We start from the raw sequence: 13,958 nt of genomic DNA, 5'->3' as shown, positions 1-13,958 counted from the left end.
CCTTCCTTTGTAATATGTGACTCTTCTTTTTGGCGTTGAAGGTATCCTGAACATGTGGACTACTAATGCACAGACTGGACACTAACCTTTAATTTAATACTTTTTGACCCAGTTCCACTCATTCATCTAAATATTCTCATCTCTGGATCATGAATTCGGTGTTATTATTTCTTTTTAACTAACCAACAGACTGAATCTTACTACTCGCAACACCTTCAGCTATTTTAAACACCTTGTTACTTTTATACGCAAGTACAAAGATACTACTTTTTTAAATCACCTGGCATTTGTTCAACTCCATAGTTCTATTCAATAGACCTCACAGTCAACTTATCCCTGTCTTTCTTAATGGTATCTCTACTTGTCCAGGCTTATCATCTGGTCAAACTGCTTTATTGTTCTTTATTTTTAGTACTGGAACAACCTCGTTATGTATTATTTTGACAGCCATTTATTAGACTGCAATGAGAACAATTATGACGTATACAACATAAACAAGACCATGTACATGTATCTCTCTAGACAGTTCCACATTGTTGAGATGATATAATTGGAACCATCAATTACTATCATCAGTAGTTATTATTCCGTTAATTCTGTTGTCTGTTTTGAATGCTCCATGTAGCTTAATATTAAACTGTTAGGGAACAGGGAACAAAGTAGTCATATTTTACATGTTCAAAAATATGAATTCCGCTCAATAGTAAAGTACCTTTATATTTCACAATATCGAAAATGGTTATTAGGTAAAGTTGTTTGGGATTAAAAATTTTTGTAATATGGAATTACACTCTTCTAATTGAAAAAAAATTGCAAATTTCCTTACATTACCGATACCGAACATAATTTTTATTTATTACAAATATGATAACTCTTCCGTTATATTGAAGATTGAAGAACCTTTCCATTAGTTAATGTCTGCCTTGTGTTTTAGCATGTCTGCGTTCTGTTAAAATCATTTAAAAATATTAGCTCCCTAAATTCACTAAATTCACGAACCACTCAACATATCCGCCTTGGCTTTAATACAGGTAATTGTTCTATCACAAAAGTTTTTCAAGACCCTCCTAATCATAACCGGAGCAATGCTCTGAACACATTCTTTAGTGACTCTTTCCAAATGAGCAACATCTGTAAATCGCCTTTGAAGATACATCTTTTCCTGTAGATAACCCCACAAGAAAAAATCGAGTGGCGTCAAATCTGGGAACCGAGGAGGTCAAAACAATTCAGAAACCTGATGTATAATAATTATTCTTTCTTAAAACGATTTTCAATGTATTACATCTAACGAACTATTACATACTTAATACTTAACTGCATCGCTAAAATGTTACAAGGTTACAACGAATTGAAAGGTTATTAACTCTTCAATGTTAATTAGATTTTTAATAAAAATCTTGTTTTGTGAAGATTTGCTCATCGTTTTTTATCGGAACGGAAGTTATCATATTTGTAATAAATAAAAAGTATGTTCGGTATCAGTAATTTGAGAAAAATTTCCAATTTTTTTTTTAAATAAAAGGACGTAATTGTATATTAAAACATAGTTTTTAATTCCAAACAACTTTTCATAATAACAAATTGCTTTATTGCGATATATAATGATATCTACTTTACTCTTGAGCAAAATTCATATTTTTTTCATACCTCGTGTAATATTGATAAAATTTGATATTTGATGGTTGCATCTTAGGTTTTAAACCATGAAAAGGTTTTTATGAAGAATAACTTTTTTTCGAAAGTTTAATAATACAAAAAAATTTCCCATATATTTCCAACTTACGTATACACACTGTATAATAATATATTGTGAGTATATTTATACGCATATAACTCAATGTCTAATGTCCCTGTCCAATTTTTTATATTTTTTCTTTTTTATTGTTTGCGGAGGACCTTTTGTTTTTGTCTTTTATTAATAGCTTTAATAATAAATAAAATGATTAAAAGTGCTGGATTTCATATAATTTATATAATAACAAAGAACAGGTTTATAGCAATACATTATTCGAGTACTGATTGAATGGATTGAAATTGTATTGATGGAATATCATAGTAATAATTGAACAAAATAATTGCTTAATAAGATATTATTCATATGTAGCTAAATGACTCATTTCATAAGATTACGTAATAAAAATGGTTTTAGATAATTTTTTATTCAGTACATAAAGGCCATAAATTAGTCGCCATATACAATCATACAAGCTATGTACAAGTAGGTCATTACCAGTCCTGGTAATTTATTTTTCCAGTCCTGGATACGCTCGTATTTCTGCATCAGATATGAAACAACTACAGTTCCTGCTCAAATTATAAGACCCCTAGAAACTTTAGTATTTTTTTAAATTTGAATGGCTTTAAAAGTATCTTCACAATAATAAAGGGCTGCTGAATGGATTCAATAACAATTAGTCAATAATGATGTTACATCTTCTTCTTCTTCTTTTGGCATCATAACCCTGGATGGGTCTTTGCCTCTCTGGCTATGTCCTTCCATTCAGATCTCTCTTGTGCCCTTCTTCTCTATTCTCTTATGTTCATGGTTTTATGATGGTAATTTAATTAGGTTAAATATGTTGAAACTTTTATATTGAATTGTCAAATCTTGACAGATCGCAATAGAATGTTTGCAGTAATTCGACTCATTCCAACTATACATAATTTTTTACTCAAATGAATTATTTGGGTTCAACTTTTATAAACTTTGCATTGGTGAGTGTTAATATTATTCTATAGTAATGTTAGTTTTAAATTTGGTTGATGTTTCATTATAAAACAAGACGATTAAACTCCGTTTAGAATTTTTCCAGAAGACTAAATGTATATAGAGATCTTAGCTTTTCCACTGCGGGACATAGATCTCCCTCATAATTTTCCACCTATTTTGATATTGTGCCTCTTGCATCTAATTCCTATGGTAACGTTTAAGTCGTCAGTAGGGGAGGTCGGGTACAATTGTAACAATTTTTACTTGTAATTTTTTATTTAAAAATGGGTTCCATATAAGTGGGATATAAACATAGAGGACTATAGGTTGAACATTTGACTTCAATTTCCAATTTTATTTTGTAAGTTTTATTGATTAGGTAACTAGAAAAATGCATAATTTTAACTTAACAACAAGTGTTACATCTGTAGCCATTCAAGGGACAATTATAACACATAAAGGGGACAAATGTAACAATGTCAAAATCATGGAATTTTATGCAACTTATTCCCAAAATAAATATTTATAAACCAATAAAGAATTAAATATTATATAAAGACCTACTTACTACTACTTGAAATAATATCAAACATATAAATCAAAAATATTTTCCACACACACAAACAGACACACACGTTTATAATATAATATATACATATACAGGGTGAGCCACGCTCAACGGGACGGAGCCTACCGGGGAAACGGCTAAAGATATTAAAAATTCCTTCCGTAGGAATACGTAGGTCAGTACCGGCTACAAACTAAAATTTGTAAAATATATACAGAGTGTCCCAATTTAGCGTAATGATATAAAGTTATATATTTTTAAATGGAATAACCTATATTTCACTTTAATTTTGAATTCTACTGAACAAAATAATGTTATTTTATTCAACATTCCCTATACCTATTCTTGACAGATTTCGATTTATTTGGGTTTTTCTGAAAATGTACTATTCGCGAAATTAATTAATTACACATTATCGCATGGATTTTAATTAACTTCTTTTTGTCATTTAATTGTCAACTGTCCATGCTTTACATCAGAATATTTACCATTTGAAACTAATCTACAGAGTGTTCGCAATCTGAAGTGTCAATGCTGTACAATATTTTGTATAATTACTTTCCTAACTTAAATGGGACACCCTGTATTTTACTTTAATTTTGAATTCTAATCAAAAAATAATATTACTTTATTAAACAATCCGTATACCTATCTTCGATAATTTTCGATTTATTTGCGTTTTTTTTTTGAAAATGCACTATTCTTGAAATTAATTAATTACACTTTATTACATAAAGTTACAAAACACACTGGAAAAAAATAATTTACATTAAATGTTCAAAATGGTGTCAATTTTCTTCAATACATAACCTCACTCTGTGTTCAAAATTTTGTTTTACTTTTCTTAACATTTCTGGAGTAACTGTTGCAAACGCATTACGAATACGCGTTTTTATGTCTTCCGCGGTTGTAGGTGGAGTTTGATAAACCAAACTTTTAATATATCCCCAAAAAAAAGTACATTGATGTTAACCCAGGTGATCTAGGAGGCCAATTGACAGCATCACCCCTACCTATCCACTTTCCGGGAAATTTTCTGTCTAAATATTCTCTAACATTACGCGTGTAATGTGCTGGAGCACCGTCTAGCTGCAGAAACATTGTTCTTCTAATATTTAAAGGGATATTTTGCAAAAGTATGACTGTATGACTGCAAAAGTATAACTGATTGAATAACTTCTAATTCGGTATTTTTACGAAATACCGAACACGGTATAAACAACACTGCCAGTTTCACGAAACCTTGTTAAGAGTCTTTCAAATACTTCTTTACGAGGATGACGTTTTAAGGGAAATCGCTCAGCATAGACTCTTGATGCTAACAAACTGTTTTGATCACATTCACCATGTATTAAAATCATATTTACTCGGTCTTCAATTGAATAATCTGCCATTTCTATTAACTGAAAGCAATACAGTTAATAGTGTGACTATTAGTTTGACAGCTAGGTACCTTTTGTTTTTTCATGGCATTCTTTATAATGTATAATGAGCTATGTAATTAACGACATTTAATATTCCAGGTAACATAATGCAAATAGATCTGAAGATACTAGATATTAATATAAAATTTTATAATAGTTTGATTATAATAATTGTTACAGCATTCAAATATAGGGTATTTTGTTTAAGTTAGAACTTTATGTACCTAATAAAGTATAATTAATTAATTTCTAGAATAGTGCATTTTCAAAAAAATGCAAATAAATCGAAAATTATCAAAGATAAGTATAGGGATTGTTTAATAAAGTAATATTATTTTTTTGATTAGAATTCAAAATTAAAGTAAAATACAGGGTGTCCCATTTAAGTTAAGAAAGTAATTATACAAAATATTGTACAGCACTGACACTTCAGATTGCGAACACTCTGTAGATTAGTTTCAAATGGTAATTATTCTGATGTAAAGCATGGACAGTTGACAATTAACTGACAAAAAGACGTTAATTAAAATTCATGCGATAATGTGTAATTAATTAATTTCGCGAATAGTACATTTTCAGAAAAACCCACATAAATCGAAATCTGTCAAAAATAGGTATAGGGAATGTTGAATAAAATAACATTATTTTGTTCAGTAGAATTCAAAATTAAAGTAAAATATAGGTTATTCTATTTAAAAATGTTTTTATATCATTACGCTAAATTGGGACACCCTGTATATATTTCACAAATTTTAATTTGTAGCCGGTACTGACCTACGTATTCCTACGGAAGGAATTCCGTAGGAATCGTCCTCCCGTTGAACATGGCTCACCCTGTATATATATTATTAATAAATATACTTATGTATATATTTATTTATATATATACACACATACATAGTGATACATACATTAGATAATGTGTATCTATATACTGGTATGGGAAATACACGTTACAAATGTACCCGTTGCTAGTGTTACAATTATTGTACCACAACGACATGCCAATGGTTTGTCAGAATTTTATAACAGATCACGAAATCTAATCTCAATTTAATAAATATATTGATAAATGTATAATATGACTCAATTCTTATGTCACCCTTTCTAAACAATAACTCTAAAACTAGAGCGATTATCCAAAAAATACAAAATTTAATTAATTTTACTCGCTTGGCGTAAAAACGAATATTTTCGTCTAACAACGTAACTTCTCACTTAACATCGCCAAACTACGGTCAACATTACACCACTAAATACTTTCTCACATGTAGCGTTGCCAGCTCTAGTCGACCAGAAACAAGATGTTTAGAAGCAATGTTACATTTGTACCGCGTTACAATTTTTCCCAGTTCCCCTACAACGTGTTGGTAGACGACCTCTGTTTCGGTAGGCACAATCTCTTGGTCTATCTTGGTCAATTATGGATCATAATTCCAAAATTGTCCAAATACGTCCAAAGGAAAAACATGAGAAAGAATTTGTAATAATAAGAACTAAACATCCCACCCCAGTAATGAACTGACCAATATTTCAATCAATGCCTGTAATGAGTGACAAAAGAATGGGGCGTTTATATGAGGAAGAAGGAACCCTGCGATAGGACCAGTATAAAAGAATATTGCAGACAAGATTGGTTTCACAAATAAACGAATGATTTGGTAGTTGTCTCAAAATATTTATGCAGTATAGTGAACCTTTCTATATAGTTAAAAGCATTATTGCCGTGGCCTGGCAAAACACCAGACATGAACCGCATCGAAAATATCTGAGGTGCCTAAAAAGGAAATTGGCCGAATAAGTAATAAAAAACAAGGATCATTTGATATAAAAAGTTCAATTTAGTTTAGTTAAAAATAAACGTGCTAACAGGTGTGGTAAAATAGTCACCCTATTTCAAGACGTTATAACTTTTGCAAATGGCGCCAAATATCAATTCGGTTTTACCATGAATCGATTTACTTCGCAAGAAAGCGGATAATTGACAGTTGACACAACTGGACAAACATTGCAAGCGTTTGGCCTGAAGACACTGAGACAACACAAGGTGCTCCCAAGAAAGAGAGCTGTTTTGCTGAGAATATCGCTACTGTTACTTAAAATATCGAACAGGAGCCTGCATCATCGACAAGAATTTTGGTGAAAGATTTGAAGATGTTCCCTTACAAAGTGCAGACCAAAGTTTTTTGTTAAAAAAAATACCGCAAAAGAACATCGTGTGATTACTTTTGCCTCACCTTGTATAAAGGTTACAAGTAGTTTCATTCTTCTTTATGACTATGATTGACGCTATGTGGCTCATTCAAGTAACTACCATGTCATTTGTGCTTTAATAGTCACTAAGAGGGCATACTAATGAATTTAAATTGTTGAGGTAGAAAGTGCGATTATTTTATAACTTTGTAAAATAAATAATAGCATAATAATAAGACCAAATTCTACCAAAAGGTGATATAGCAATTTGCACTGATACATCTAAATATCTAAAAAGATTTTCTCTTCTCGGCGGCACATACAAAGGCCCAACTATTTTTATCAGTAACAAGTAATTGGACTTCGTAAGTCCTAGGTTTTCACACAACGTGACAGGAAGTAGATATTTGAACTCTTTATGTAACTTTGCGTCGATCTATATACGATTTCACTAATTTTGAGTCAATTTTACAAACTTCCGGTCATAAAAGTTTAACCGGAAGTAATATGAAAACCGGAAATATATACTTGTTTTCGTCTTGCTAAGGCGCCTCGAATAATATATAGCTTGTACGATTTCGGCGACTTAAAAAACAGTACTTCCGGTTGCAACTCTGGAACCGGAAGTCCAAGGTCAAATTTCTTACCTCTAATACCATATTTGGATTATAACTCACACTCTCATTCGACACCTCATTTGTCATTCTGTCTAGTCTAAGAACGGAGAAGTTGTGTTCACAGACAGACAGACGGACGGACAGGACAGAAAAACATAGATAATTCAAAGTTTTCACAATTTTTTAAATGTTGTAAGACAATAAGTACAACAAGGGAGCGAAAACAATCAAGCATTAAATGAAAACAATCTGCAGAGGACATTTCATGATTATTTTTTAGTGACCCCGTACATTATCAAAAATTTTATAGTCCAGTAAGTTGTCATGAATTCTCAAACCATACTTTTTGTAGCAATATACTTTTTTCGTTGTATTTTCACTCTCGATTAATCGATATCCCCTTTTTAAAATCAAATAATCTTGGAAGTGAGCCAGTCATTCGGGATATTCCCGTAACGTTTTTCTATATATCGGCTGTTGAAATATTTCAAGTGAAAACAATTCCTAGTAACGTGTAAAGAATAATAAAGCATAATGTTGCAAAGATCATCATGCCAATTTCATCTGTATATTTTCTCTGAATCATTTATTATACAGATAGATTTTAGGGAATTGGGAAATTCCGGGATATTTATGAGGCTGGATATATGTTACTTTTCGCACTCTGTTTAAAACAGATTTCAGTTAGTAATTGGTCAATTCGGTTTAATTTTTTCGTCAGTGGAACTTAATGATATTAGCTTTTTCGAGACACTGAAAATAGTTTTTTGAATATCAACTGTATATACAATCGTGTAAGTATTATTTTTAAATATGACATTTTCATCTTCAAAATTATCACTTTTTTATCTGTGTGAGATTATTTAAATCTGTAAAGTATTAAATTAAAGTGCCCTAGTTTTCGATTGTATTATATTTCCTATACCTACCTACGAAATTTCCTGTGTTTCTCGTTTATATTCTATTAGATTTGTCGGTCTTCCTTTCGTTTATATATCGTACTTATTTAGCACATATTTCTATCTTTCCTGCTCAATACTTTCCCCATTAGAGACTTGTATTCTATTTCTCTTAACATCGTGCAGTTGTCTCTTACATCACTTGTGATCTACATCTAACCTAACCCAAGCTAACCTAATGTACATTTTGGTCTCTTCGTCTATAATAGAACTAGTGTTCAATTTGTGTATTTTCTGAGAAAACTTTATAAGTATTAGATTGATGAATATTTACTTATGTATTATGTCTTTTTCTCATATCAAGCGAGCACTACTTGTGTTGAGTACTCTTCTTCTTCCACTTTATAAGCAATTCTGCTTGTTCATTGGTGACTTAATACCTCTTGGTATCAAGATCAAGATGGAAGGTTGATATTCCATCTTTGAGCGGTCGACCGATACTTCTACCGATTGGTGTTATCTCTTGCTACTTTGACCACACGGTCTCCCCCATTCTGCTTATGTGGTTATTCCATTCTTTTTTCTATTTAGTATCCATTCGTTTACACACTGTACGTTACATTTTCTTCTAATGCTATCACTCCTCTTTCGATCTCTCGGCGTGTTTCCTGTAACTTTTCGCAGTATTCTCTTCTCTGCTGTCTCCAGTAGTCTTGTGTTGTGGCTGTATCGGGTTTGGTTTCTGATGCATAATATGTCATTATTGGTCTTACACTGGCTTTATGAATTCTTGACTTCATCTTATAACGGTACCAAAGTTATTTGAAATTCCGACCCAGTTTACATTTGTAACACTTTCGCTGCGCCCTGTATATTGAATCGAAGAATCGTAGTTCCTAATAGATCTTTCGCATGATGTGTATTTTGTCGATTCTACGTTCCCACATATTACGTATTTTATTTATCTGGCCGTTTTGAAATATGATGTGATTGTCTTTGAGTGTCTCAGTGATACTTTATGGGAGCTTGCCGACAAAGAGCTAATTGATTTTGGAGACTGAAATATGCCAGGATGTCGCTGTTATGTTTATGCTATCTCATACGTGTTTAGAGATAACAGCTTTGAGTAAACAACAAACAAGTGTTACCCATTGAGCACACGTGCAGAATCGCTGACTTGTCAAGACCTTGAGTTTGTAGTGAGAAACCAAAGTCTTGCTTACGGCAAGTAAGTATCCCTTATTGGTGGAGAAATTTTGCATGGCGTCAAATTAGATGTTTGGCGTAGTATGATTTAGGTTTTCTGATTGGCCAAGATTGATTGATTGAGGAATTTGAATCTGTAATTGGTTGATGGGATGGATCCTGTGATGATTTTGAGAGGGCGTTGATTTTGAGAGATTTTAGTTTGGGGAGAAGGAGTTAATCAGTTCTAGTAAGGCTGTCATCGAGTTTAGTTCAAGAGAGAGAGCTATCGACAAGTTAAGATCTTGCCGGTTGCCTCGGGCTGCGATATGCGGCTACCGGTAAAAATTAGCAGTGCAGTTCCAGCTAAGTTTTGCAAGTGTATTGCAGAAGCTTTTTGTGTTTAGTTAGTGTTGGTCCTATCATGGTCTAAGCAAAGCGTAGACTACCGCGTTCTCGCTGTTTTCAAGCGAATCGCCAAGATGATTTCATACCACTTTTGGTATTAAATATTTTTTTATGCGGTCAGATCCGGAAGTAGGAGTTAGAAGTTTCATTTTGCATTACTAAGTTTAACATTACAGTCAAATCATGAAGTATATTAATATATTTCATTTTGATCCCGTTTAATATTCAAAAGGACTATTGAGTTCTAAAATATTTTTGTTCGAGTAGAAAGCTGAATTTTTCTATAAAAACTTTTTTTTATAAACTATGGATAAACCTTATGTACTGTTGCTGTACCTGTAAATATTGTGAAGTGACTTTCGCGTAGTGAAATAGCGTCTGGGACTTACAAACCAACCAACAACCAGAAGAAAATAGGACAGTGATACGTAAGGGTATTATTTTTATGTTTGTAGAACTTTTTGTTTCATTTTTTTTTATTCGATAATCTGGATCTCAATCTGTAACACCGAGAGATCCGAAATTCATTTTCTTTGTTTTTTTAATAAATAATGTTTGATTTGCAAAATACAAATCTTATTATTTCCTTTCCTTCTCTTGCATCGTAAGAACAATAAAGAAATTGGCTAAGTATAAAATATGGAGTATAGAGTATTGAGTATAAAATATTAAGTATAAAATATTGAGTATAAAGTAAATAAAGTAAGTTACGTTATAGTATTTTGTATTTTATATATATTTTCTGAGTGACTATTTATTTTGATTTAGTGACCTATCTATTTTTCTTTTTATATTTCTATTTTGTGAAATTTTGGTTGCGTAAGGTAACCAGTGGCGCCCAATATTTTATTTTTGTATTTTTTATTTTCTATTATACATCTTTATTTCGATTTTTCTATCTTTTTAATTTTTCTAAGCTAATAAGAGTATATCATAAAACCTTTTAAGAATCCACCCCTTTTTAAAGCTCTGAGACAGTAGCGACCGTGGCCATGTTCTTCATTATGTAACATCCCCCTATATGACATATCAACATCTTGTCAAATTTCAATTCCCCATTTCATGTTACATAAATTACACCCTCTTTTTGGGGCACGTTACAATCTCAGTGTTAATATGTCGGTTTCACCTTATAGTGTTATTAAGGCATCCTGTCAGTCTATTTGCTTTTTATACTTGACTCCTGACTTCTTTATCAGGTCTTCGTAGCTTTACAAGGTATTTTATTTTCATTATTTGTTGAATACTGATGCTATCAATTTCTATTTTACATCTGATTCGTTCTTCTCTGATAACTATTGTTTGAGTTTTCTGAGGTGACATTGTCATACTAAATTATTTTTCTCTTATGTTAAATATATAAACCAATATTTGCAGACTATCTTCATCTTGGGCTATGCTATCAATATTGCGTCGTCTCTGTAATATACTAGTTTTACTACTTTGTTTGATATTTTGTATCCTCGTCCTTTGTCGACGCTTTTGATAATTTCATCAATAATTAAATTGAAGAGAGTAGGGCTCAATTAGTTCTCCTACCTTAGTCTGCTGCCTATGATAGATCCTATAAGTTGTCCGTCTATTTTTACTTTCACTTTGTTATATTGGTAGATGTTCTCAATGGTTTTTATGATATCTAGGGGAAGGCATTTTATTATTGAGATGGAAATAACTATTTTAAATATTCATTTATAACTTCAACTCACGTTTTGCCTCAGTATTTATGAGTTTATGTCTAGTCGTGAGTGTTACCTCATGGGCATGCGAAAATTTTTGAGAAACAGTATGTAAAAAGTCTAGCATATACATATATACATTGAAAAGAAAGAATGGGAGCACTGAGCTGGTGGGGAATCCACTGTTCAATTTTTTTTCTTACTCATTTTGACATATACCCAAACCTCAGAAAAGACATCCTTATACAAAAAATACTTATTTTGATTGGTAAATTTGAATTGCATTATAGTATTTCTTCTTTTTGTTACAGACGTAAAAATGTGGGACCGTTTTTTCGGAGCACACGGGGAATTTTGTGCTACGCACCCGTGGGAAGTCATCGTAGCCACATTAACGTTAACAGTATGTATGTGGACTGTAGACCAGCAACATCCAGCACCTCCACTAAAACATACTTTCAGGTTTTGCACGAAATGTCCAAATGAGGTAAGTTACAAAATAATTCTTTGAGACCCATTAAAAATGACTAAAATACCATTTAATAGCTATAATTTTATTTTATATCATATTGTGACAAATACCTTAAGATCAACTTTGGATCCAAATTGGAAGATTGACAATCCAAAAAAACTACGGATTTATGTCTTGTAGCTCTAAAACATTGTTTGCTATTAGAACGGTGTTGCCCGCATACCTAATTGTATTTATCTTTATTCAGTTTGATGGTATTACATATCTTATTGACTACAGAATATATATGTTATTAAGTGTAGACTTTTTTTCGTTTTTTGTATTTTTATTGCATGAATAACTTCTCCGTAGTTACTTCTGGACTTTCCTTATCTATTTGTTTGTCTAAAAGTTTTTTGATGTATTCTTTCTATTTCACACATTTTTTGTCCTCTGTCCCCATAATTATTTCGTCACTATTAATTCTTAAATTGTTTCTTGTCCCTTTCTGAGTCTGTATATGATTTCTTTTATCATTTTCTGGAGTTCTTTAGCTTCTCTGAATTCTGAATAAGTATTTTATTCAGCTGCTCTGTTTTAATTCTGTTTGTTTTATGCTTTCGCCTCACATTCGTTAGGTCCATAGTTTCTTATGTCCTTCCTCTTATCCATCCTCTGTTCCTGCTGTCATTTTTCGTGAATGTAATAGCATCTTTTTGGATCTTATTTATTTTTGTTATTAAAGCATTCCATCTTTCTTTATTGTCTTCATTTCGTACTAAGTTCTGTATCGTTTATATTTCTATCTCGACGGGGATTTTTAATTATGTAATGTCTATTCTGTAATGTGCAGTAGAAGTATGTCATTGACGACACTTCTATGTATGTGAAACTTGAACAACCAAAATGAAGAATCTTTACAAATTACGCCGATAACAGATGGCCGATTGTGGCCGGCCACTCTGTGGATCCACAAAAGTAGTTTACCGTGGGTTCTTATGCGAGCGACTGTGGCCAACTACACTCGCTCGTCTGGGATGTGAGGGCCGCGTATTTACGTTTCCGTGTTCATTTCAAGACCGGGTAGTTTTGAAATCGGCACGTAAACGGCGGAGCATATCTGCTTTCAAACACGTGTGCATTTCAAGACGTTTAATTTTGAAATGCGCACTGGTTTGTAAAAGAACTTCGCGCCTAAAATTATCACAAATACAAAGTGACCTTCTTTTTTTCTTTATAATTTTTCAAAAAACTCAAAGTAGTGCCAAAATATCCTGTCAAAATAAACTATTACGATACGTATACATTTTGTAGTAATGCACAACAATATAGGTACTAAAAGTGTTATATGTATATTAAAAATATATTTTAGTTACAGCTAAACAATTATTGTTCAGCAAACATATTTTTAGCTATTTTTAAAGCTATTTTTAAGGAAGCAATCTCAGAGGAAGAACAGGGTATATTATCAATAAACGGAAAATTCTTGAAAAACATAAGATTCGCAGACTACACCGCTATTTTTGCAGACAGTTTAGAAGCACTGCAACGAGTAGTACCTAAATAGATTGCATCAAGTCAGTATAAAATATGGACTATGAATGAACGTTAAGAAAACCAAGTTCATGATTAATTCTAAGCAACATACAATAGGAAGGCTAGATATCGAGGGAAAACAAGTAGAAAGAGTGAATAACTACAAATATCTGGGAACCTGGGTAACAGAAAACAACGACCAAGATAGAAAAATCAGGACACGAATCGAAATTGCAAGAAAAGCATTTATAAAAATGAAAAAAATGTTTGTTAATCGAGACCTTTCTC

The 13,958-nt window shown here is 32.0% G+C and overlaps 1 protein-coding gene across 5 annotated transcripts in view; it reads left to right on the top strand.

The window, feature by feature from the left end:
- The window catches only part of LOC114334477 (3-hydroxy-3-methylglutaryl-coenzyme A reductase), a 490,400-nt gene that overhangs the window by 186,848 nt on the left and 289,594 nt on the right, over positions 1 to 13,958 (top strand). For 3 of the 5 annotated variants that reach the window (XM_050641423.1, XM_050641422.1, XM_050641420.1), the window contains one exon: positions 11,995 to 12,170. In XM_050641423.1, the coding sequence (XP_050497380.1) occupies positions 12,003 to 12,170 (168 nt within the window). In that variant the 5' untranslated portion in view covers positions 11,995 to 12,002. Of the gene's footprint in view, positions 1 to 8,171; positions 8,310 to 9,830; positions 10,436 to 11,994; positions 12,171 to 13,958 lie in introns of those variants that run through there. The other 2 variants (XM_050641424.1, XM_050641421.1) reach the window with 2 other exon arrangements.

The sequence above is a fragment of the Diabrotica virgifera genome, chromosome 10 (assembly GCF_917563875.1).
Source record: "Diabrotica virgifera virgifera chromosome 10, PGI_DIABVI_V3a".
NCBI classification, from domain to species: domain Eukaryota; kingdom Metazoa; phylum Arthropoda; class Insecta; order Coleoptera; family Chrysomelidae; genus Diabrotica; species Diabrotica virgifera.
Note: the sequence above shows the minus strand (reverse complement) of the source record. Positions and strands in the feature narration are given on the sequence as shown.